The sequence below is a fragment of the Aythya fuligula genome, chromosome 3 (genome assembly GCF_009819795.1).
Source record: "Aythya fuligula isolate bAytFul2 chromosome 3, bAytFul2.pri, whole genome shotgun sequence".
In the NCBI taxonomy this organism is placed as follows: Eukaryota; Metazoa; Chordata; class Aves; order Anseriformes; family Anatidae; genus Aythya; species Aythya fuligula.
Genome location: NC_045561.1, coordinates 119,249,406 through 119,275,075, shown reverse-complemented (window position 1 = coordinate 119,275,075; position 25,670 = coordinate 119,249,406). Strand labels below are relative to the sequence as shown.

General features: G+C 45.9%; 1 protein-coding gene across 1 annotated transcript; it reads left to right on the top strand.

The window, feature by feature from the left end:
* Window positions 1–146: 146 nt before the first annotated feature.
* PPM1G (protein phosphatase, Mg2+/Mn2+ dependent 1G) lies at window positions 147–25,670 on the top strand. Its single transcript, XM_032185087.1, has 10 exons — window positions 147–294; window positions 4,864–4,933; window positions 17,294–17,379; window positions 18,571–18,703; window positions 20,136–20,605; window positions 21,048–21,185; window positions 22,449–22,683; window positions 23,962–24,091; window positions 24,392–24,494; window positions 24,933–25,670. The coding sequence occupies exons 1-10, from the start codon at window positions 175–177 to the stop codon at window positions 25,134–25,136; spliced, it is 1,689 nt and encodes a 562-aa protein (XP_032040978.1). The 5' UTR covers window positions 147–174; the 3' UTR covers window positions 25,137–25,670.

Here is a 25,670-nt window from a genome sequence, read left to right as displayed (position 1 = left end):
GTTGGGGGGAGGTTCTGCCGCCCGCGCTGCCTCGCCGCCCGCGCTGGGCCGCCCCCGCCGCCGCCCGGCCCGGCCCGCACCGCCCCGGCCGCCTCCGCGCCCCTCGCCGCAGCCCCTCCGCGCTCGGCCGCCGCGCCGGGGGCCGGGTCCGCTGGCGGAGGCCGCCGCGGCGCCATGGGCGCCTACCTGTCGCAGCCCAACACGGTGAAGAGCTCCGGGGACGGGGCCGGGCTCGGGCCGCGCCCGCTGCACTTCGGGTTCAGCGCCATGCAAGGCTGGCGCGTCTCCATGGAGGTGAGCGCGGGGGCCCGGGGCCGGGGCTGCTGCGGTGGGGCCGTGGCCGCCGCCTGCCCGAGTCCCCGCGGTTCGCTTGTGCCGCCTCGCGTGGGGATCGCTGCGGAAACCGCCCCGCTTTGTGGGAGCGTCTGCGAGTTGTTGCGGGGGCCTCCCCGCGCTGGGAGGTGGGACGTGGAGCCAGCCAAACCCCGGCAGGGAATAAGGAACTGGGGCTGGAAAGTGGAGGGAAAGGATGGCGGGATGCTTGGGATGAGTCAGGAAATGAAAGCAAACATCCTCAGGCAAAGATGTCTGCTCTTCTTCCCAAGCAGAAACAAAGTTTCATTCTCTCTGTTGTTTTTTTTTTATTATTTTTATTTTTTTATTATTGTTTTATAGGCAAAGCGATTGAAGGAGTTCTCGTTGCTGCTGTAATTTAGCAGTAGCTGCTCCTGGCTTTGCCAGCCTATCACTGGTACTTGTTATAGGACAAATGAATTATCACAAGACAAACATCTGGCTGTAGGAGCCAGGTGCTTGTCCATAGTCCTTCCAACGATGAAGTCTATTGGAATTACTTAGTAAAGCTGCTTGTACAAGAGTAATGCAGATCTGTTGGGATTACTTCTCTGCCTCGTCTGCAGTGACTAGTTCTTTGAATTTGACACCCTCTGAATACCATTAACGTGCTGGTTTATTTTCCCTTCCAGGTAGCTAGCAAACAAGGGAAATAAGACAAGGGCCAATACTGGTTCCTGCAGCCCTAAGGGTATATCTCCTCTAAATACAGTAAAGCAACCTTCTTGTTGAATACGTTTTAATGAGTCTTGCTTTCAGATAATTCACTGCTTGTGAAACGTTACAACAGTCTTACTTGTGCAAAATAATGACCAGTTTTTTTCTTCTTTTTGTGTGCAGCAGAGCTTTAAGAAACTGAGCTATAGTTTCTAGGGTAGAAGAGGCAGGAAAACTGTTGTTCATGCTTTTAAGATAAACTCAGAGGATATTTGTGCTCCATTAAATGTGACTAATAGTGTCGCAGTTGCTCCACTCTGGTGACCTCTGCATGGGTGACATGGTGGCACAGAGACATTATTGGAACACTGAGATGTGTGCAGTGTAATCTCCACAAGGCAATTAGTTCATGGGTAAGAAGCTGAATGCAGGCAGCGTTCTGGCATGCCTGGTGCACAGAGGTTTGGATGAGGGGAACTCAGAGCTAATTACAGCGCTGGTGGTAGGCTGCAGTAGTCCTTCCACAGGAGGGAAGTGGGCTCATAATCTCACTTATTTGAGGCCTGTTCTTGCTGTCACTGACCTTTATGGAAATTGGATGAGGCCCAGAGCTTGCAGCTGTGTGTTTTTTTTTTTTTTTTTTGCACTAACCAACATCTTTGGCATATCTCCATGCTGACAAAAGCAATGCTGAGGATATTGGTGTAGACATGGTTTAGCTGCGTTTAAACAAGGGATGAGGAGATGATAGGAGTGCTTGTGTTACAAGCTGAACCTGCTGCAAACTGCTTCTGAGTCTGTGGTGGGATGAAAAACTCATTGTGTTTACATACAGCTGAGCAGAATTGGACAGTTCTTTTGTGTTTTCTTGTATTCCAGTACTGTGAGTTTTTTGTCTCTTGTCTTGGTTTGTGTTTTCTATTACTTTTTTTCCATGTTTAATTTTACTTTTACTCTTACAAAGCTCTGAGCAAATGTGTATTTTGTTGATTAAAATTTAAGATTTTAGGTATAATTTTTGTTAGTGAAGCTAGATAGAGCATGCAGAAGTGGTAGGAGGAACCAGACATAGTGAAAAATGATGTAAACGTTGTCTGTTGCCTTTAACTTACATTTTAGGAGCCTCTAAGTGAGACAGGTATACAGGGCTCTGACGATTTGTAGTAAGAATCCATTCTTAGCCCAGAGAGTTTGCTTTGTGAATAAGGAAATGGTTTTGGCTGGTGAGAAACACAAAGGATACTTTTTACACTTTTTAGGCAGATGGACTGGGTTCCTCTAAGCTCTTTGGTGTTCTAACTCTTAAAGTTGGATAGCAGAAGGCTGATATTGAAGGGGTTGCTTGCACCTAGGCTTTGTGAGCTCTCTTGCTCATTCTGAAGAGTACGAGATCATGGTTACTTGGAGGACAGTCAGCTGCAGATAGCTTAACAGGCCTTGAAAGGGAGGTGGAGACTCAGCTGACAGCTGCTTCTTGTGCTGGCGGCACACAATGGTCTTTGTGGTCAATTGGATGCTCTCTGAACTGGTCTTAGTGTTGAAAATGCCAGAAACTTGTGTGCAGTCAGGCGTTCAGAGCCGTTAGCAGCTCATGGCGGTGTTCAACGTAGTGTAGAGACAGTTCTGTGTGCAGTATGGGAACTGAACTGTCTCCTGCTGACATGTGCTGGCCTTGTCTGCCTCCTTGCCAGTAGTGCCCTGGTTCAGGGTTGGGACATGTCTCAGTGAGTGTCATACAGATGGAGCAGGAAGACCATCTTTGCCAGTATTGGGTTTCCTCCCCAGCAGCACTTGTGCTTCTCGCTTTAATTAAGCTGTTTAGTCACTAGGGACTTATCCCAGTTAATTTGTTGTGGTTTTGCTATCTCTCTAGCTTCTGTAAATGCTGTGAAAAGTGAGCATAAAAATGCTGGGGTTTTATTATTTTCATTCACTGTGTCCAGTGAACTCTGGTTAAATTTCCTACATTATAATTCAGAGTCTTTTTGTTGTTGTTGTTTTGAACTGAGATTATAACTTGCCTGTTTCATCAGAGTGTCATGAGTTTCATTGCACCAAGTGCTGCATAAACTCTTTTTACATTTTTATTGCCACTTAGTAGAAACTGCAATGGAATGGAGTTCTCTTTCAAGACTGTGGGATCCTAGAGGCCAAAGACTTCATAGAACACATTTATCTAAGAAGTCTATGATAAAGTAGATAAGTTCATCGGCTGCTTGACTGTGCAGCAATCATGTGGCTGTGTGTGCATGTATAGAACTACTTGGTTATGGCTGACGGTGTGGACACACCCAAGCCTTAGAGCCAGCTGACTCAAAGTACAGTGTTTTGTTTTGGGGCAGCCTGCAGCACACTGAACTTTAAGGTGATGAACCACAGCAAGGAGACTAAATGGCATTGTTTAAACAATTGCATGATTGTTCTTGAACAAAAGCACTTGGTGTGCAGTCAGGCTGTAAGTTGATAGATTAGGGCTTGAACCTTAGAAAAATAGAAAGCATTAGGAAATCAGTTAGGAGGGCAAGTTTGAGAGAGGTTCAGTCCGTTCATCAGTTCTAGGCTTTGCACTGGAATTACCAATTTTGTTTTGCTTACTCGGGATGAAAGAGGCCAGGTGCCTAGCTGTAAAATCTGGGGCAGCACCTCCTTCGAAGTCCACTGTTCCTGGTGAGAGTTTGTGGGGAGAGAGGCCAGTCTGTGCATATACCTTGTGCACTGTTGTGCATCTTTGTAGTTTGGGAGCATGTACAGAGAAAGGCTGGTTGGAGTTCGGTATTTGTGCCTCCAGAACTCCTGGGACACACCTTTCTTTCAGTTTTCCCACAGACAGTCTCATGGTTTCTGGACAGCTGGCAGAACAGAGATGGCTGCATTACTTTAGGGAGTGATACCTGGTTTGGTACTTTGGTTTGAGTGCTGTTGGTTGATCAGGTGTGCGTCGTTTGCTGCACTACTTGAAAGATGCTTGACAGAGTTCTGGCTCTTCATCTCACTCCTCAGGTAACTGTGCCTGAGGCCAGCAGTACCTTTCTGGAGCATCCCACATGACAAGAGCAATAGAAAGGATCCTTTGTCCCCAAGAGGAGGTTTTCTAGTCCAGTTGTTTGTTCTCGCTGGATGCAGTAATCCTATGCACAGCAAGGCTGCCTTTCGTTGCCCTGCTGGGATAGACAACTGTTACCAGTCGTGGCTGTATTCACCAGGACAAGCAAAGGCAAAGCTGATGGTTGTGTTGAAGACATGAGGTCAGGAGGTTCTGTATGTGACATTCTGGCTTCACCAATGTATCAGAGTGCCTTTTTAGTTTGCAAGGAACTTGTTTGGCAAAAGCAGGAGAAGACAAAATGTGGGAATGTTAGATGCTGTAGGTGACACAGAGTCAACATTTGCCTGCATGGGGGAAGTTGTCAAACTATAGGTACTAATGTTAGTTATGCTATTAGACAGCCCTTGGTCTAGATACCAATTTATATAATGGAGCATATGTTCTTTAAGGACTGTGAGCTACTACATTAATGCAGGCCTTCCAGGTACCATAAGCAGAGGGATTTGATTCTGGCTTGAGCCTGGAAATATCTAGAGTTGTATCAAGGAACTAAAGCAGTTTATGGTACGATCTCATGGTGAAAAGGCTGGGCTACTGCTTTAGCACAGAGAGCAACGTGATATTAAAAATCTGTGCTCCTTTGAAGATAAGTGCTCACCAGGTAAGTCTTTGAGAATATGAGAGGAGGCTTTCTTACTGTTCTTGTTCTCCCTCCAGTGCTCATAGCCTTCGTGCTCCTTTCTCCCACTTCTGTATGAGGGTCTATTGCAATCCTTGTCATTCCTGACTTTTGCTCTCTCTTTCAGGATGCACACAACTGCATACCTGAGCTGGACAGTGAAACAGCCATGTTCTCAGTCTACGATGGACACGGAGGTAACTGTTCCCTGTTCTCCCCAGAGTTCTTTGCCGTGCCTCTTCTAGGCTGTTCAGTAAAAGTGGCTGTCAGGGCAGCTGGAGCAAGCATCTATTTATCATTAGAAATCCAGCTCCTTCTTGGAAAGCATTTTCTTTGGTAGATAGGTATCGTTGACTAACGGTCTGAAAGTTTCTTAGGATTTTCTAGACAGAAGGTCATGGGTTGGTACGAAATTGCAATGAGATTTGCATTCCATCTTCTAAAACTCTAGAATGCCTATTTATTTTCTTGATAGGTAAATTAGGATAATCACTGAAGAGTGGCCTTAAGAAAGACTATTTCAGAGTGGAGCAGAGGTCTGACAATAGTCAGTATGCTCTGATGGCTGTCATTACTGGCTGCTCAAGGAAAGAGAAAAAAACGGTAGGCAGATCCATTCCCTAGTATACACAGTTTCTATTCCCCACTTAGGGGTTCCCTGAGCTGGGGATTGTAGCCATTATTACAAGTATTACAATTTTACAATGTATTATTACAGGTATTACAATTTCTGCTGTTTGCAGGGCTTGGATACCAGATGTGCTGGTCTGTAGTCTTGCAAACCCAGTTTTTTCCACTCGCCGAAGCTTTTTAATTTATTTTTTTGGTATCATATGTATGCCTTTCATTTCTCTGATAGTGGAGTAAAATTAAGCAAAAGGTTACCTACCCCAGTTCTTGACTTCTTACTTTCATATCCAATTTCCTTTAGAAACAAGTTATCTAATTATGCCAATTTGTAAATAAGAATTTAAGACTTATTTGTAGTACTAATCCTTATTAGAAAGATTGGTCTGAGTAGATAGCTGACAAAACTAATAGTTCTTCAAAAGGTACAGTCTCACTCTGACGTATTTAGATTGAATGTTTTGAAATTATTTTCTTCTTGAACTTCATCTTAGAGTATGCAGAGAACTGTGTGGAGTACCTGCTAATGTCCCCAGGATTATCCTCCAGAGCATGTGAATGATGGATTGGTTCTGAAAGGCAGAGAAGGATGAAGGAGAGAGAATATAGGGATTTAGCAACTATTAAACATGTTATTTCTTACAGAAATTCAGAAATTGTTTGTAAGCATCTAACAGATAAGTAACAGCTAGCAAAAACTGGTGAAGAACAAATAATACCAAGCAATGTATTTTTGCGTAAGATCAGTGTGTTAGACCTTCCTGTTATCTTAGAAAATCTATTTCAGTTGTTGGGTATTAAAAAGACTTTTGATGCTCTTGTGACATTCCTGTTAGTGTACAATATGAAGTAATGTGTTCTCGTTTTTCTTAATACAATAGAAAATATTTGAGGTAGATGTTAGGGAAAGCCATTAATCAGGATGGCAAAGCACTGACATAGATTTCTAACTTGTTTTAGATTTCTGGTGATTGAATTTCTACATCTCTACATTTTTCCTAGGAAAAATGTGTCAGGAGGGATGCAGATATAGTATCCTATACTAAACTTGACTTCGAAGATCAATATTTGCCTGTTCCTACTTTTGTATGATTTGATTGATGCATTCTTTAGTTTGAAACCATTCCTCAGGTTTGCCCCACATAAAAGAAGGTTTTAGGGTGGAATAAATTTAATTTTGCTTTTATACCTTGTTTTCCTGTTATGGACAAGACTTAACACTGTTTGAAAGTTGAAAGGCTTTCACATTGTAATAGGCTGTTTCACTTTCCTTTTTAGTTACCTTGGCCTCTTCCCTCCCAAACCCTGGAAAATGATATATAGGTACTCTGCACCACAAGCATGGTGTTTATGATCAGTCTCTCTTTCTACCTACACATGCTTTATCCTTTTAGCTGTTTAATTTCCTTTTAATAAGCATTTTCATTTACATGTAGCTCCCTACTTTGGAGCTCAACACTATCATAGTGAGATTTCCTTATTTATTGCCCCAACAGGGTGTTTAAATAGAATACAGCAAGCCCCATTGTAAATGTCTTCAAGTTAGTATGCAGTGTGATGGAAGTCTCTTACAGAATCACGGAATTGTAGGGATTGGAAGGGACCTTGTGAGATCATTGGGTCCAACCCTACTGCCAAAGCAGGTTTCCTAGAGCAAGTTGCACAAGTAGGCATCCAGATGGGTCTTGAATATCTCCAGAGAAGGAGACTCCACAGCCTCCTTACCAATTTGTTCTTTTGTTTTGTTTTGTTTTTTTGTCGTCTTGCCTTCTGATCTAAGACAGAAGCATTCTCTATGCACTGTCATTGTCTCAGGATGGGAGTTAATACTCTGGTCTTACATTTTTCTTTTCCTGTTGTTGTGGTTTAACCCGGCTGGCAGCTAAACACCTCAGCCATTTGCTCACCCTCCCCCCTCCCTCTCTGGGATGGGGGAGAGAAACAGGAAAGTGAGGCCTGGGAGTTGAGATAAAGACAGTTTATTAAGACAGGAAAATAATAGTAATGATAATAGTACTACTACTAATAATGTGTACAAACAAGTGATGCACAATGCTGTTGCTCACCACCTGCTGACCGATGCCCAGCCTATCCTCGAGCAGCTGGCCCCCCACCCCAGCTAGCCACCCCTATATATTGTTTAGCATGACATCAGATGGGATGGAATACCCCTTTGGCCAGTTTGGGTCACCTGTCCTGGGTCTGTCCCCTTCCAGCTCCTGCTGCACCCCCAGCCTGCCCGCTGGCAAGACAGAGTGAGGAGCTGAAAAGTCCTTGGCTTGGTGTAAGCGCTGCTCTGCAACAATTAAAACATCAGCACGTTATCAGCACTCTTCTCATCCTAATCCAAAACATAGCACCCTACCACCTACTAGGAGGAAAATTAACTCTGTCCTAACTGAAACCAGGACACCTGTTTTGGCAGGGTATTCCAATTCATAGGGATTCCGTGGTATTTGTTGGTAGCTAGTTTACTTGTTATTTGACTCTAAGCTTTATTTTATATTCAAATTGATTGTATGCGCCTAAATACAGATCAGATCTTAGATGGAGATCTACTTTAAGCCTTGTGAGGGTGAGATAAGATGGGTTTATTCATGTACATGCACTGAGAAAGATTTCATCTAGGAACCTTTATCTCTGGAGGCCTCTGTCTTGCCTAGGTTTCTAGGTGTTGGCCTCAAGGTTGCTGCCTGTTTTTGTCTTTACGTGTCCTATTCAAGCCTGTGTTTCCAGGGGTGGAGAAATTATACTGCAGAAAGATTCCAGCTGGGTCTTAGGTACTCTGGAACCACCTTTTCCTGAAATGCCAAGATAAATGGATTTTGTTCCATACTTCATCTGAATGAGACTCCTGCTTTTTAAACTGCATCAGAAGTAGTTTTTGGCAGTGGCATCTATCTGTGCAGAAATATACTCTGAGACCTGAACTCTCTAATGTATGTGTTCACCTTTCTGCTTGATCTTTCAGACAGCCTGAAAACTCCATATGCTCTCTGCCAATCAAAAGCACTCTCTAATTCTTTACAAACATAAAAGTATGCTCTCTGGAGAGCCCTCTAAATATTTAGTTTTTGATTAATTTCAGTTCTACAGATTCTGTAGTTTACTTGATACTCCTGAAGACTTGCCTGCTGCATCTGTATCACATTAAGCAGGAAACGCAGCTGATGCTTTGGCATTACTTAGCTGGATGCTTCTCTGCTAGAAAACATTAATAACATGATTCATGGAGGCTTTAAGATTTTTACAGTGGGTTTAATACTGGAGACATGGAAGATGCGATCCTGAAATCATTGGTGGTTTATACATGAATAATATTCTCTAAGGATTCAGCCCCTGAAGGCTTTTGAAGTCCATGCCAGGTGAATGCACTCCACATGAGCGAACATCAAGCTGTGCTTTTGTACCTCTGCTTCTCCTCTGTTCTGTTTCTTGAAAATTATATTTGGTGAGATTTTCTTTTCCCTGCTATCTGAAAACCATTAGTGCCAGGACTCCTATGCAGTTTAAAATGCACCTTGGAGTATGTAGAACTTTTTCTGCAAGTTGCAAGCAATAGGTTCCATTCCCTCCTCTGGGCTGATAGCCCTGTGGTCTTGCCTAACATGGCAACCCAACACACCAACACTACCAATGAACTGAAAGGAGCCGTTATTATCCAGCAGGGTAATCATACTGACTGCACCTCAGCAAAACTGTAGAAAGGTTCCCCTTTTGCCACTGCTGGCCCTGGTACTTAGTGCCCACTCAGTGTGCCAGTTGGAATCAGGCTTCTCCTTTGTACTCTCACAAAGCCTTTTTCAGTGAGAAAAACCTGGTGGGTTTCTTGCTGAGACAGAATATTTTAGTACATCCATCTGCATGTAGAAGATGAATTCCTTGAGCCAGTTCTGTTTCTCTGGCAATGCTGGCATCACTGTGTGTTGAGGTAGTTACTGATGCATCTTAAAAAACCCATCAGACCCCACTGGGACTGCTGTGCAAGCAAGTAGATCTCTGGTGTGTGTGCTTGGCTGGTAGCTGCCTCCTGTGCACCAGAGGGACACAGAGCTACTAGATTTGAGGACTCATTGTGATGAATCATCTTCTGTAGCCAGAGGACTCCAAAGGAGAATCTTGTTTTTTTTTAGAAACTTTGCTTAAAACAGTGTGAGCACTTTTGTGTCATTTGTATAAGGGAGATGGGTACCACCACGACCAGCTCTGCTCACAGCAGGTGGCCTGGTTTGTAGGCAAACTGCAATCAATGAAGAGAGAAGACATACTTGCAAAGGTTCCTGTGCAAAGCCTTATTAGTTTGCAGGAAAATGTTGTGACATCCTGTGCTGGAGCTAGAGGGGAAGCACCAAAAGTTGATCATTTTCAGTGGCATCTACAAGTTCTCCCAACGGTAACCTGTTTTTTGGTGGGCAGACATATTAGAGACTTTCAGATCACTGCTTAGTCTGTGTCCCTATTTCAAATAAATGGCTTGCTTATATGTCAAAGCTTTTTTGTATTGGGACTGGATTCCTGCTTCTGTGGTGACAGAGCAAGATATTTCTCTATTATATTATTTTTATAGTGCTGCCAAGCTTGTGAAGACCATTTTCCTATAGGCTGTCCACCAGTCCATGCCTTACTTGCTTACAGAGACAGTGTGAAAGTACTAAATCCAAGACTGTAAAACTGTTGATGTCTTTCTCAGATCAAGCTACCTGTTGCTGTGAAGAACATCCCTTGCCCCTTCCTTTGACATGAAGATTACAGTGCTCAGTCATCTTTTCCATCTGATGAGTGATCAGGTGTCTGTGCTTGTATTATTAGATCTATCAGCTGCTTCCAGTAGCACAGACTGCAGGGTGCAGTAGCCTCATCTGCAGACCCTACTGGGCAGAGACGGAGCTGCTTTTCAGTCACTCTCTTCTCTATTTCTCATCTAAGCAGGTGGCTTTGGCAATGCTTTTCTGTCAGAACAGTTGTCTGGTACAAGTAATGCAGGCTTTTACCCACACCATTCCTGTTTAGCATTTGCATAATGCTATCAGGAAAACCTCTGAAGACCTTCAGAGAGTGGCATGATGACTACATCAGCCAGTTCCCTCAGGACCCTGGGATGCATGTCATCAGGGCACGTAGACACATTAAGTTATATCAGGAGGTCCTGGACCTGCTCTTTGCTTACAACAGGGGGGACTCTGTTCCCTCAGCCCCCACCTAGAGGTTTGGGGACTCAAGATATGTGGGAAGCTTGACCACTAGCAAAGACCGAGGCAAAGAAGTTAAGTACCTTTGCCTTCTCCTCATCTGTTGTTACCAGTTCTGTGTTCATTTTAAGGAGGGCATATTGCCTCTGACAACTTTCTTCTGTGGTCAATGTACTTGTAGAATCCCTTGTTATTCTTTGCATCCATGGCCAAGTTTAGCTCTGTCAGTGCCTTGGCTTTCCTGATCCCATCCCTGCACATCCAGACAGCATTCCTGTACTCTTCCCAGGGCACATGGCCCTGTTCCCACTGTCTGTGTGTTTTCTTCTTTTGCCTAGGTTTGACTTTTTGACTTTGACTTTTGCCTAGGTCCTTGTTCACCCATGATGGTTTCCTACCTTTCCTGCTTGATTTATTATGTATGGGAATAGAGAGCTCTTGCATTACAAGGAAAATTTCCTTAAAGAGCTGCCAGCTCTGATCAGATCCTGTGTCCCTAAGGACCTTGTCCCATAGGATCTCATTCACTAATTCTTCGAATGGCTGGAAGTTGGCTCTTAGCCAGGCACGTATCCCTTGATATCACAAACTCAACCAGGGCATGGTTGCTGCAACCTGGGCTTCCTCTAATCTTAACTTTAATGAGTTCTTCCACATTGCTGATTAACAAGTCCAATAACACTTCTCCTCTGGTTGGTTTGTCTTATACCTGGACCAGGAAGTTGTCCTCAGTGAACTCCAGAAGTGTCCTGGATTGCTTACTGCTTGCCACGTGGCTTTCCCAGCAAACATACAGGTTGAAATCCCCCTGGAGGATGAGAGCCTATGAGTGTGATGCTTCTTGTAGTTGGCCATCATGCAGATCAAGTTGGAAGTGAAACAAATCTTACAAGGAGTGGTTGAAGGAACTGGGGTTATTTAGCATAGAGAGGAGGCTCAGGGGAGGCCTTATTGCTCTCTACAACTACCTTAAAGGAGTTTGTAGCAGGATGGGGGTCTCTCCTCCCAAGCAGCAAGTGATAGGACAAGAGGAAATGGCCTGAAGTTGCTGCAGGGGACGTTTAGGTTGGATATTAAGGGGGGGGAAAAAAAATGAAATTCATTGAAAGGTTTGTGAGGTGTTGGAGCAGACTGCCCAAGGAAATAGTTGAGTCACCATCCCTGGAGGTATTCAAAAGGTATGTAGATGGGGTGCTTAGGTTCTTAGGTTTAGTGGTAGACTTGGCAGTGCTAGGGGGACTTGATGATACTAGAAGTCTTTTCCAACCTAAATTGTTCTAAGATTCTATGGAGGAAATTGTAGCTGCCCCTTGTGATGACTGGCAATCGTGTCAGTAGCCCACTTGGCTGGAGCTTCTAATTTTTGACAAGTTATTCATGTAGTTTTCATGGGTTTTCTTCTCAGTCCGCTGAGGTATGCACAATGCCTCACCGTGCTTACTGGTCAAACCTCTTCACAGGATTGCGTATGTATAATTTCTAGGTCTAGGCCAAGGTGCCAGCCAAGTCCTGGAACTCACTTGCCCATGGCACGAGCCCTGCATTCTCACAGCTGTCTTCAGGCCAGGCTTTTCAGCTCACTCCCTATAGTATGATGGAGAAGCTGTTGGTGTTCTCTGCAAGTGCTTTACAGAATGGTTGAGGCTGGAAGGGAGCTCTGGAGGTCATCTGGTTCAGTCCCCCCCGATCAGGCTGGGCCCGTGGCCTCTGGGCCTGGCCCTGGGCAGCGCTGAGCAGAGCCCGGCTCCGGCCTCTCCGCACCTCCCTGCGGGTACTGACGGCCATGGGGGAGCTCCCCCGGAGCCTCCTCTGCTCCAGGCCCAGCAGCCCCAGCTCTCGCAGCCTCTCCTCACAGCACGGGGGCTCTGGGCCTGGCAGCACACCATGGCCTGGGCCTGGGCTCTCCCTTCTGGGCCCATGTCTCTCTGTGCTAAGGGGGCTCAGGACTGGGCGCAGTACTCAAAGTGCAGCCTCACCAATGCTGAGTAGAGGGGAAGGATCCCCTCTCTTGACCTACAGGCGATATTTTGCATAATGCAACCAAGAATGATGTTAGCCTTCTTAGCTGTGAGAACACGTTGTCTCACGGTCAATTTAGGTATCCACCAGAACTCCTACCAAAGTCCTTTTCTGCAGAGTTGCTTTCCATCTGGGTGGCCCCCAGCATGTTCTGGTGCCTGAGGTTGATCCTTCCCAGGTGCAGGACTTTGCACTTCTCCATGTTGAACTTCATGATGTTTTTGTCAGCCTAACTCTCCAGCCTGCCAGGGTCCCTCTGGATGGCAGCACAGCTCTCTGGTGATCCATCCATTCCCTTCACTTTTGTGTCATCTACAAATTTACTAAAGGTGCACTCTGCCCTGTGGTCCAGGTCGTTAATGAAGATGTTAAGCAGGACTGGACCCAGTGCTGACCTCTGGGATAGTCTGCTCATTACTGTCCTCCAAATTTGGGCCTACAGTTTTATGATCTGCTAGATGAGCTGGTTTACACTCTAAATAAAAGCAGCCTTAATATAAGGATGCATGGAGCATGTCCCTGACCTGTTGTTTCTGGACCATCTCATAGAGCATTCAGATCAGCTGGGTGGCTGTCTGCCATTGTCCAACACTATGCAAATGTTTTCCTCAATGGCCATATTACCTCTCTGGGAAGCCTCTGCTCAATCCCTGCAGCTTATCACATAATATGGAAGACTGTCACTGCAATTACTCATTACTGCCTCCATCACTCTCTCACAGAAACGGTTTCATTTTGTCTCTTAAATAAAAATGCTGTAGTATCATCTGTAGCAGTCATTCATGATTACATGTAAACATGGTACAGTGTGATTCTTTGTTCACTTTGTCTCATGGCCAGTAGTTTTCAGTTTACCTATTGAGCATGTGGTGCATTGAAAGTTTAACTTTTTAAGCGAAGGGCTGTCTTATATACCTATACACAAGTTATGTACCTTACCTAAGTCATGCTTAGTTCTATCAACCAAAATCATAGTATCTTTATGAGCAGATGTTGAGTTGGATTGATGACATCTGCTTTCAATAAGTCTGTGTCAGTGGACATTGGTTGGCAATGGACTGACAATCTTTATTTCTCTGCCAGATCTGTTGTCAGGTCACCTTGTTTTTTCCTTTTAAGTTCTTATTAAAAAGGTCTTATTAAAAGTGCTAGGGTCACTTGTATTTCTCTTACATCATTTATTTATCTGTGATCATCCAGGATTTTTTGTCAAAAAAAAAAAAAAAAAAAAACCTCTTCCACGGCATTTTGGAGAGTATGGTCGGAATAGAGCTCTGTTTCTTTGTTGTGTAGATCCATAGCATTGAACTTTCTGCAGCGCTATTTAACCAGTAACAGTTTTACAAGGCTTCTGTTTGTTGTCAATAGCCACTTAATCCCTTCTCTGTGGGCACGTTTGAGAAGTCTGTCTGCTGTTCCTTTTTATTTTTCCTCAAACTCACCATTTCTTTACTTCCAACTATGTTCCCTTTCTGTCTCCCTTCATTTCTTGTCTCTATCCTTTGCTGAGCTGATGGCTAGCTACTTCTCACTCCCTCAATTCCACGACTGCCCTTTGCTTCACAGAGCTTTCCTCTTCATGGCCAGCTGTCTGAACAGATGGTATTTGTCTGGAAGGAGGAGAGGACAGGGAAGGAAAAAGCAAAGAGTTTACTGGCTCTTAAAGTTATGTCACAAAAACCTTCCTTCTGTAGCCAGGAGGGAAAGAGCATGTGTGTCCTTTACCTATAGCTATAGGAAGGCCTGCAGTATACTTCCTCAGGCTGGACAGTCCCAGCTCTCTGTCTTTGTGGGAGACGCGCTCCAGCCCTCTGATCAACTTCACATCCCTCCTCCAGACCCACCTCCTCCTTGTGCCGAGGGCCCTAGACCTGGATTCAGCCCTGCAGGTAGGGCCTCGTAAGGGCAGAGCAGAGATGGGACAGTCACCTCCCTTGCCCTCTGGCTGCTCCTCTGGTGGTGCAGCCCAGGATGCAGTCAGCCTTCTGGGATGCAAGTGTGCTGCTGGCCCATGCCAGGTTTTTCATCCACCAGAATCCCCAAGTCCTTCTCTGCAGGGCTGCTATTAAGGAGTTTTTCTCCAAGTCTGTACTCATGTCTGGGATTTCACCAAACCCAGCTGCAGCATCTTGCACCTAAGAACTTGTTGAACCTCATTAGGTTCACAGGGCCCACTTTTTTCTCCTGTCCAGGTCCCTTTCGATGGCAACCCTTCTGTTCTATCAACTGCACTATTAAACTGTTGTATTAAACTTGCTGAGGGTGCATTCAATTGCATTGTCTATGTCATTAATAAAGATATTAGACAGTACCAATCCCAGGACAGAACCCTGAGGAACACTGCTTGTCACCAGTTTCCACCTGGACATGGAGCCGTTGGCCACCACTCTCTGGGTGCAGCCTTCAAGCCAATTCTTTATCCACTGAATGGGCCACCCTTCAAATCCATCTCTTCTATTTAGAGATCAGGATGTTGTATGGCACTGTGTCAAAGGCCTTACAGAAGTCCAGTTAGATGGCATCCATTGGTCTGCCCTTGTCAGTTGATGCAGTTGCTCCATCATAGCCCACTGAGACACTCCCGAACCACCCCCTCATCAATGAGGGGGGAGATCTACACTTCCCAGACCCTTTCTCCTCCTTCCAGGGTCCAGGGGTCCCGGGGCGGAGTCTTTGAAGCAAAGACCATAGCAAAGAAGGCATTCAGCATCGCCTGTTACCAGGACACCCCCCTCATTCAGCAAACAGAGGTGAGGCTCACCGGTCTCTAGTTCCCCAGGTCTTCCTTTCAACCCTTTTTAAAAGTGGGAGTGATGTTTCCTTTTTTCCAGTCACCAGGAACTTCACCTGACTGCCAGGACTTTTCAAACAGGCTAGAAAGAGGCTTGGCAACTCTAATCAGCCAGTTCCTTCAGGACCCTGGGACCCATGGCATCAGGCCCCATAGACTTGTACTCGTTCAGCTTCATCAGGTGGTCTCCAACCTGCTCTTTGCTTACAGTGGGAGAGACTCAGCTCCCCAAGCCCTCATCTTCAGGTTCAGGGAAACAGAGACGTGTGAGGCCTGACTGGTGGTGAAGGGGGAGGCAAAGAAGTTGAGTACCTCAGCCTTCTTCATGTCCCTCGTTACCAGTTCTCTCCTCTGCCGTTTATCAGCAGGGGGTACGTTCTCCTTGGCCTTTCTTTGCTGGCCAATGTACCTAGAGGATCCCTTTTTTTTTTTTTTTTGTGTGTGTGTGTCCCTTGCCACACTCATTTCCATCCATGCCTTGACTTTCCTGATTCCATTCCTGCACATCTGGACAGCTTCCCTGTACTCATCCCTGGCCACATGTCCCTGCTTCCACTGCCTGTGCATTTCCTTCTCACATCTCAGTTTGACCAGCAGGTCCTTGCACAGCCATCCCAGTTTTCTGCCTTCGCCATGTAAGAAAGCGAGCAGGGTGATGGAGATTTCTTGTGCTCTAAGAAAAGCATTGTTAAAAGAATTGCCAGCTGTGCTCAGCTCCTTTTTCCCTAAGGTCAGTGTTCCAGGGGATCCTGTCTGCTAGGTCTTAAATAGCCGGAAATTTGGTCTTCAAAATTTCAGGTTCTTTGCATCTTACACGTATATTCAAGCCTAAATTACTAGGTTGTTCATTCACAACTTGCAGTATTCTTTTTGGTCCCTATTGCTGATCCAAACCACAGAAATTCAGGATCCCTCATGCCATTTAATGTTCTTCCTTATTAGCACCTTCGTGATCACAAAAAATGTCTACTGTGCTCTGTTGCATACTTGGTAGTAAATGGCTTGAAGCTGCAACAGGGGTGGTTCAGGCTGCATATCAGGAAAAGGTTCTTCACCGAGAGCAGTCGGTTACTGGAAAAGGCTCCCCAGGAAAGTGGTCGTGGCACCAAACCTGCTGGAATTCGTGAAGCTTTTGGACAATACTCTCAGACACGTGGTCTGATTTTTTTGGTGGTCCTTTGGAGAACCCAGGAGTTGGACTCAATGATCCTTGTGGGCCCCTTCCAACCTGGGATATTTTATGACAGTATTAATTACTAAGCTGCTGGAGTGTTTTCAGCTTCCAAATTTTTTTCAGCTGCTCTGGGAGTGAATGCTTGATTTATGTTGTTGACTTTTGATCTGAGTTATCCTCTGTGCTCTCAGCAACCTGGTGTTCTGGCCACCTTTTATTCAAGTCATGCATGCGCACGCCTTCCTGTACTAAGGTGACTGTTCTGCTGATCAGGACCCCCGTCTTTCTGAAAGGCTCATCTCAAGGCTGTGACATTGTTTTTTTGTTGGTCTAGAACATACACTAGAATACATAATGCTCACTTTTTGTGTGGCTCATCGTGTGTCAGTAATTCTCTGAGAGCTTGTTTATACTTGCGTTTTCATGCGAAAATTGAGCTTTCTAAGCAGAATGGGTCTAAATAGTTGGCCTAATGGCCAAAATTGGCCTTTCAGGAAGTTTATAGCATTGGCTAAACCTGATGGGTGAGAACTCATTGAGGTTTCCCAGGGGTCATCAGCAAATCCTGCTGTTCTGGAGGTGCAGCCTTCTGGGAAGCATGTGTGAGATCCACAGCAGTCTGCTGCTGCATGATTTCTCCATGTCTGGATTAGTCCTGGTTTGTGTCCCAAGATTTGCCTCAGGAATTCAGTTGCTTAAGAATACATGTTGCTTCTGGGAGGACCACCCTCTTTAAATGATTTGTGCTCTCTTTCAGGAGAAGAAGTTGCCCTGTACTGTGCCAAGTATCTCCCTGAGATAATCAAAGACCAGAAAGCCTATAAGGAAGGCAAACTGCAAAAGGTAAGAATACAGCGCTGCCCTGGAACCAATTGTAAGCACCAGTGCAGAAAAGAGCCCTTGTTAGGTACCTAGTACTTAAATACTTCCCTGTTCTTCCAAGATCTGTCTGTCCCACCTTCCAAGGGTACCTTCATTTATCTTTCCCTTCCTTGTTTCTAGTTTATACCAGCCGTGGATTGTATTTTCAAAGATAAACCTTCTGTTTTCCATCTTTCTCTTTTTTTTTTTTTCTAATTTGCAGATTCTTTCCAGTCAAGGTTGTGAATTGTTTTTTTGAGTGTAGTTTTCTGCATGGTGGTGGTTGTTTAGGGACAGGGGTAGTTTTTGGCAGAGGTGGAAGGTTAGAACAAATTAGGGTGTTTGTGTCTTGCTTCTGCCAAATGATCTCTCTCTATATTGTTATTCTCCCTCATAGCAGTAACACCTAGTCTTACATCAGGTATCCCCAGAGTTGGTGCTGGATTGTCAGCAGTGTGGGTGAGGGGAAGGCAGTTGCTCTAGAACTTTCTTCTAAATCTAGTCTGAGGATAGCCTACAAAGCAAACTCAAATCAATTTGTGGCTTTTACTCTATGGCCAAGACACCTAAGCATCATGCTTTGCTGATTCCACGCTGGATGTGTTCACTGACTGCAGTAAGCCTGTCTGCTAAGCAGGGGAGCCTGCTTGCTGAACCATTCCTTACAGTGGCATTGAAAGCTGTCCTGTCCTCAGGACTCCTGTAGACTTCAAGAAGGCCTTTAACACTGTCTCCCATATGATCCTTATAGACAAGCTGTTGATCTGTGGGCTGCATGTGCAGACATTAAGGAGGACTGAAAATTGGCTGAACAGCAAGAGCTGTGGTCCCTGGGCACTGGTTCTGAATTGGCCCTGATTGACTTGGGGGCGGGAGCGGGGGTTGGGGGGGAACGACACCAGATGGACTCCAGAGGTGCCACCAGCCTTGACAAATTTGGCCTCCAATTCTGTATGGTGAGTTTTAGAAGAGTCTTGATCACAGCAGGTGTAGAATCATAGAATATTCCAAGTTGAAAGGATCCAACAAGAATCATCAAGTCTAACTACTGGTTCCATGCAGGACCACCCAAAAATCAAACCATGTTTCTGAGAGGATTTTCCAAAAGCTTTCTGAACTCCAGTAGGTAGAAGATGAAATTATGCACGCTCTTATGTCTGTGTTTGTATCTAGGCCCTGGAAGATGCTTTCTTAGCCATAGATGCCAAGCTCACCACTGAGGAGGTGATTAAAGAGCTCTCCCAGATGGCTGGGCGACCCCAAGATGATGAAGATGAGAAGGAGAAAGTTGCTGATGAAGATGATGGTAAGTCAGATGCTACTGAATAGGTAAGACTGCAGCTCTAGGCCAGGGACTGAGAGAAATTGGACCAGGTCTTTATTAACAGAAGGTTCGATTCTCCAAATTAGCCAGTTCAATTTCAGCTGGAGCTGCCACCTGTCAGTACTGTCTCGTGCTTTGAACCGTTGTTAGGGGTATTTTGATTCATTTAGTAGCTTAATCGTATGGATAGCAAAGCAGCCTGTCAGAGCTTTCCATAGGATGTCCTCTGTGGTGTGCAAGCTTCTAGGATGTGCCAGAAATCCTTGAGCTGAGAAGTGGGCTAAGTTATAAAAATTAAATGGTATGTGTCTGATGCTAAGCTCTGTCAGGCTGGTAGCAGACAAACTACAGACAGGATTGAATTAGATTATTGTCTCTTTTCAGTACTTCTTTCTCGCAAAGAAGCAAATATGCTTTTTCCATGAGCAAGTAGTTGCCAGATCATGAAGCCAGATAGAAAGTGAATCCCAGGGTAGGATCCTGTGCTGCTCTTGGCTGAATAGCTTGTGACTAACCTTGAAGGAGATATAAAGTTGTAAATCACTGTGAACAGTGTGTTGATCTGAAAATGCTGAGTTTGTTGGTTCTTGTTTCCCATCTGACAGGGGCAAAGGGTTTTTTTTGTCTGGTTGTGTTTTTTTCCCTTTTTGTCCTATACTTTAAGGACTGTCTGGGATATTTCTGTTTATTTTCCTTTTGACATTAATCAGCAAAGAAGAGGATAACCAGGGGGATGTCAACAACTAAATGATGGAAGTTACCTGATACCAGTGCAGTTTCTGGTCTTTGGCTCATAGTTTAGGGAGTCATCCGATTTTCTGTCTAGTGTACTGCATACCTAAAGCTATTTTATTATCTGATTGCAAGTGTCTAGATTGCAAAGGGATCGCAGGCAATGCATGTGGCCTCTGGAGCAAATGCTTTAATGAAAATTTCTTGTTCATGTTGCAGTGTTAATGAACAAATCTGCACATGAAAGTGGTCTGTCTGCTTCCCCAACAGCTTCACTTGAGCCTGCCTGGTGAAATAGGACTCTTTACCGTCCAACTTCACATCTAATTTAAATGCTTCTGTGCTGCCTACAAGTCAGCAAGATAGCATCAGTGGCCTGAGGCACTGGGGTAACTTGCAGGCTGCTTGCCTTGGCAGTGGATGGAAGACCTTCCTCTGCCATTTGCATATTGTTCATCTGCAGCGCCTGGGAGCTGTGGGACAGTGCAGGCCTGTCTGTGTTTGTCCATGCCTGGTACTGAACAGCAGGTTGAGCATTGCTGAAACATGTCTGCAAATAGCAACCTCCAGTCAGGGCGACTCACCACTGAACCCAGTGTGTGTTGCACAGCAGCTGCTATGGTGATGTGTCTTGCTTTCTGATCCTCTTTGTCCTCACCCCACTCCCCCTTTCCATTTTTAGTGGATAATGAGGAAGCTGCTCTTCTGCATGAAGAAGCCACAATGACCATTGAAGAGCTTCTCACACGTTATGGACAAAACTGCACCAAGAACCTCAAACAAAAGTCCTTAGCTCCAGCTGGGGAGAACGCTACAGAGGGGACAGGCAAGCAGCATGATGGGGAGTCAAATATGAATGGAGAGGCTGACCCAGGGGAGCTTATCGACCACAAGGAGAGGAAGAATGGAAAGCCAGATGAAGAAATCACGGGTATTTCCTCCACCTCAGACAAAGCCAACACTGGAGGCAACAGCCCTGCTCTGCAGAAGCCTGAAGTAGGCAAAGGTGACGAGGCCGTCACCTCTTCTACTGGGGAGGCCGGGCCCTCCTGCTCCTCTACGGGAAAGCCCCAGCGCACAACCAAATCCAAATTTTTTGAGGACAGTGAGGATGAGTCAGATGAGGTTGAGGAAGAGGAGGAAGACAGTGAGGTAGGAAACAGCACTGGGACAGAGTGGCCTTCTGGCTGGGCAGAATGCATTGCTTGCTGTGGTACTTAAGCTACAAGTCTCTGGCTCATCCTAGGTGTGTCCTAGGAGTAGGTTTTTCAGATTGATACTTTGAGACCATCTCATGGGAATATTGGGGATTGTTTAGACTCTTTTAAACTCTGAGGGAAACATACACTCATCTGTGCAGCAGCCACAGTGGATACCCATTGGTCTTTCTGCATGCACCATCCCTCCATTCACTGTGGTAGTTGGAAACTAGCTGCTCTGTTCATAGACATCAGGACTGGGGAAAACTTACCAGGTCATTTCAGTCCTCTGGGGCAAACCAGTCTCATGTCATTACACTGGAGGGACCAGCTGGCTGGGGAGGGCTCTAAGAGTGTCCTGTGTGACTCCTGGTGGTATCTCTTGTTTCTTGTAGGAATGCAGTGAAGATGAGGATGGTTACAGTAGTGAAGAGGCAGAGAATGAAGATGATGAAGATGACACTGAAGAAGCAGAGGAGGATGAGGATGAAGAGGAGGAAATGTTGTTACCAGGCATGGAGGGGAAAGAGGAGGTGCACACCTTGTTCCTGTGTTCTGCAGCATAGTGTGGAGCCAAGGGCACATGGGGAGGGGGGAGGAGGGAGTGTGTAGCAGGGGGTTATTTCCATTCAGCTGGGGATAAACATCCTTTCTGTTTTCCTGAGGCCAAACACAGCTGCTGACAGACTGACTTTGTGAGAGACTGAGGGATAGGGCATGGATCTGGGCCGCAGGTTGAGATTAGAAGAGGCTGACTCCACTGCAGGGTTTGCTGTGCTTAGAAACTGCTGGGGGTGGTTTAGCATGGAAGGGAGTGTATGACAGCAGGACTGCTACAGCTTCTAAGGTGCCAGCCTTCTCTATTTGAAGAGATGTCCTGGCTTGCAGTGAGGTGTCTACTTGAGCTGGTGTTGTGGTTTAACCTAGCCGGCAGCTAAGCACCACACAGCTGTTTGCTCACCCTCCTCCCCACCCCCACCCCTCCCAGTGCGACAAGGCAGAAAATAGGAAAAAAAAATAAATAAATGAATGCTTGTGGATTGAGCTAAATACAGTTTATTGGGATAGAAAATAAATGGAAGTAATAACAATAATAGTACTATTAATAATAATGTGCACAAAACAAGTGATGCACAATGCAATTGCTCACCACCCGCTGACCAATGCCCAGCCTGTCCGTGAGCAGCAGTACCCTCCCTGGCCAGCCACCCCATATTAATTGTTCAGCATGACATCAGGTGGTATGGAATACCCCTTTGGCCAGCTGGGGTCTGCTGTCCTGGGTCTGTCCCCTCCCAGCTCCAGGACAACGTGAGAAAACGAGAAGTCCTTGGCTTAGTGTAAGCACTGCTCTGCAACAATTAAAACATCAGCATGTTATCAACATTATTTTCATCCTAAATTCAAAACACAGCGTCCTACCAGCTACTAGGAGGAAAATTAACTCTATCCTAGTTGAAACAAGGACAGTTGGGCTGGGGCTGGAACTGCTGCATTAGAGCTGAGGATATAGCAAGGTGTGTTGAACACTGGTGTATCCTGAGCCCTTTGATGCTTTGTGAGGCTCGAACAAAGGTATGGCTTGACCCTGCCTCTCAGTGAACATGCTACTGCTATGTTTCATGCTTCCCTCAGGCTTTTCTCCATTGTTTTGTGTGTGCTTATGGAAAGAAGGGTTGAAATGCAACACCTCAGGGTTTGGGTCACTGCTGGGCATGTGGTGGGTAGTACTAATTCCTTTATGACCTCTGATAGAGCAATAGGAAGGAGTCTAAGCAAAAATGTTTTTCTTGCAGCCTGGCTCTGACAGTGGGACAACTGCTGTCGTGGCCCTTATCCGGGGCAAGCAGCTGATTGTGGCTAATGCGGGAGATTCTCGCTGCGTGGTGTCAGAAGGTGGCAAAGCTGTCGACATGTCCTATGACCACAAACCAGAGGATGAGATAGAATTGGCCAGGATAAAGAACGCTGGCGGCAAGGTCACCATGGATGGGAGAGTGAATGGTGGTCTCAACCTTTCCAGGGCAATTGGTGAGCAAGTCCAAGTGTGAATGCTGGCATGCCTGGCCTCAGGGTGCTGTGCTCAGGACATATGTGCTTCCAGCACTTGCCAGCCACTGAGTGTCATAGAGTCATAGAATGGGTTGGGTTGGAAGGGACCTTAAAGATCATCTAAATCCAACCCCCCTGCCATGGGCAGGGACACCTCCCACTAGATCAGGTTGCTCAAAGTCCCATCCAACCAGGCCTTGAAGACTTCTCAGGGCAACCTGTTCCAGTGCCTCACCACCCCCAGAGTAAAGAATGTCTTCCTTATATCTGCACTAATCTATCTTGTTTTAGTTTAAAGCCATTACTCTTTGTCCTATCATTTACACTCCCTGAAAAAGTTTAAGGAACAGTTTTCAATTGGTTGATGTCTAGAACGTATTCAGTATTTCACATGGTGACATTTCAGTCTAATTAGAGAAAATAGCCATGGAAATGGCAGATATCAGTAGAGAGAGACACCCAACACCTGCCAGGCTTCAGTACAGGATGTGGTGTGTGAGGCCTCCAAGGCTGTTGTGCTCACAACTGGATTGTCAGAAGTCATGCCACATAAACTGTCCCCAGAAAAACAACTTGACTTTCAAATAGAGAGAATGTTTTCCTCTCTCTACTTATATTGTTAGGAGCCTGTTGAAGGACCTTGGTGTGTTGCTTACCGAGTACCTAACTTCATACCAGTTTGAGCCCACTTGTTCTGGAGTCAGACTTGTCTTTTAATTGCACAAGTTCTATTCCCCTTGCTACAATGCTTCAGGCAGCACCTAAGCACTGTTTGTACCCTGACATATCTGGCCCTGGACAGCCCAAGCTTCTTAAAAATGAGCATCTATCATTATTGTAGCAGAGCCAAGCATTCAGGTGAGCTGCAAATCCTGCTCTAGGTCATGGGTTAGCTCATCTGAGTGCTGCTGCCAGTTTTCAGCTGGTTTTGTTAGACATCACGTGCTGTTGGTCTGATCTTGCCCCAGGAAGTGGGGAAGTGTCAACTGGTTTGGGGTGAGGAGATGCTGAACTGAGGAAGGATCCTGTTTGCCTTTGTATGGGAACAGTGTGGTGGGCTCACCTAAACTGATGCCTTGGATGTGCAGCAGATTTCTCTCAAGCAGGTCTCAATCACAGCCAGGTCTGCACTGTGCGAGCTCTGGTGCAAATTCTATTAGGGCTGCTTTTCAGCAGGGTACTGTTTCTCACTGTTTGGAGTAGGCAGCATTGCCTAAGCCCAGTAACAGCACAAAGTGATCCTCCTCTCCACTACAGGTGATCACTTCTACAAGAGGAACAGGAATCTGCCTCCAGAAGAACAGATGATCTCTGCCTTGCCCGATATCAAAGTGCTGACAATAAATGATGACCATGACTTCATGGTCATTGCCTGTGATGGAATCTGGTATGTAATGAGGGAGCGGTTGTGCCTCTTAGGCCATCACTACCCTGGTTGTTCTCTTGAGCTGGGTCTCAGGAAGTTCCAAGGGGCATGGCTTCAGCCCTTATTTTCTCAAAGAGTTAATTCTTTCTCTGAGGAGCTGTTCTCAGATGGAGGAACATCACAGTGTGCTGAGCTTTGAAACCTCCTGTTCCTCAATATGCAGTCTTGTTACCATCAGCTCCTTGCTACAGTAAAGCTCTCTCAGGACAGTGTGGTATGACTGCTCCCTTTTCTAGCACTTCTGACTTTTCTGCTCTACAGGAATGTGATGAGCAGCCAGGAAGTGGTGGATTTCATCCAGTCCAAGATCACCCAAAAGGATGAGAATGGAGTCCTGAGGCCGCTCTCCTCCATTGTGGAAGAGGTAAGGTCCATAACACCCCTTCAGATGCTTCACCATCCCTTTCAGCATGCAGTGTTTCTGCATCCCAGCTTGGTGCCTGACTTCATTCCTGCTCCATCAGACTGGTTTGTTCAGTGCTTGGGGTATCTGGCAGCACTTGGGCCACAATACTGGCTGGTACAGGATCAGAGAACCACCTCTGAGTTAGAATTTGGTTCCTTTGTCACCCTGGCTAGTGTCTCTGACCTCTAGGTTATTGTCAAGCTGAAGGAGTTTGTCTGCTTTGAGAAAGCAGAGTTGCTGAGGCTGGTTCTCTGTAAACGATGTAAACATCGTTTGAGCCCAGCCCTTGCCATTCTGTCCTGGCAGCCCCTAACTAAGCTGTTGTCAGTTGATAGAATGGATCCAATGGCATAGGTGTGTCTGTGCACTCTGCTAACCTGTCCTGTCCCTCCTCAGCTGCTGGATCAGTGTTTGGCTCCAGACACCTCAGGGGATGGCACTGGCTGCGATAACATGACCTGCATCATTATCAGTTTTAAACCCCGTAACACGCACCCACCGGCCGAAAGTGGGAAACGGAAACTGGAGGACATGGCAGCACCGGCAACACCAGCAGAGGAGAATGGCAGTGATAACAAGAAGAAGGCCAAGCTGGAATAGCAAGCCTCGCACAAGGACTTTGTTGTGCGCTCACCAGACTCTTGTTTCTTAAACATGCTGAACTCAAGACTCCAAAGTCTTGTCCTTTTTTTAGCCTTAGCAGAGGCCTTGTTTGTCAGTGTCCCGGTTGGGGGGTGGGGGGCGGGTCTGGTTAGCAAGGGCATGTCACACTGTTCATCTGTAACCATTCCAAAGAATGAGCCAAGGGCAGAACTGCACACAGGAGCAGCCACCAACCACGGCGCAGGAGCCCGCCATAGGTGGCAGCCGCTTAGCACAGAGCCCTGTGGTTAGAAGAAGGATGTTCCCTCCCCCCATCGTCTCCATGTGGTTGTTGCCATTTCTGTGCCTGTGACTTTCTGTTCAGAGGGAAGAACTTTTTCACTGTTGAGGTTTTTTAATCTGCACCCGATTATTTAAGGCCCTTTCTGTTTTTATTTGTGAAACAATCTGGCTGTGGTGCTGCTGCCACACCTCATTCTGTTGTACACTTTCAATCAATACTTTTTTCAAACTAAAAGCCCAGAAAACATA

Excerpts from the sequence above, each read along its gene's own strand:
- PPM1G (XM_032185087.1), top strand. The coding sequence starts at position 175 with ATGGGCGCCTACCTGTCGCAGCCCAACACGGTGAAGAGCTCCGGGGAC. Across the intron at positions 4,934-17,293 it reads AGTCTACGATGGACACGGAG|GAGAAGAAGTTGCCCTGTAC; the intron begins GTAACTGTTCCC and ends GCTCTCTTTCAG. Across the intron at positions 18,704-20,135 it reads AGTTGCTGATGAAGATGATG|TGGATAATGAGGAAGCTGCT; the intron begins GTAAGTCAGATG and ends TTCCATTTTTAG.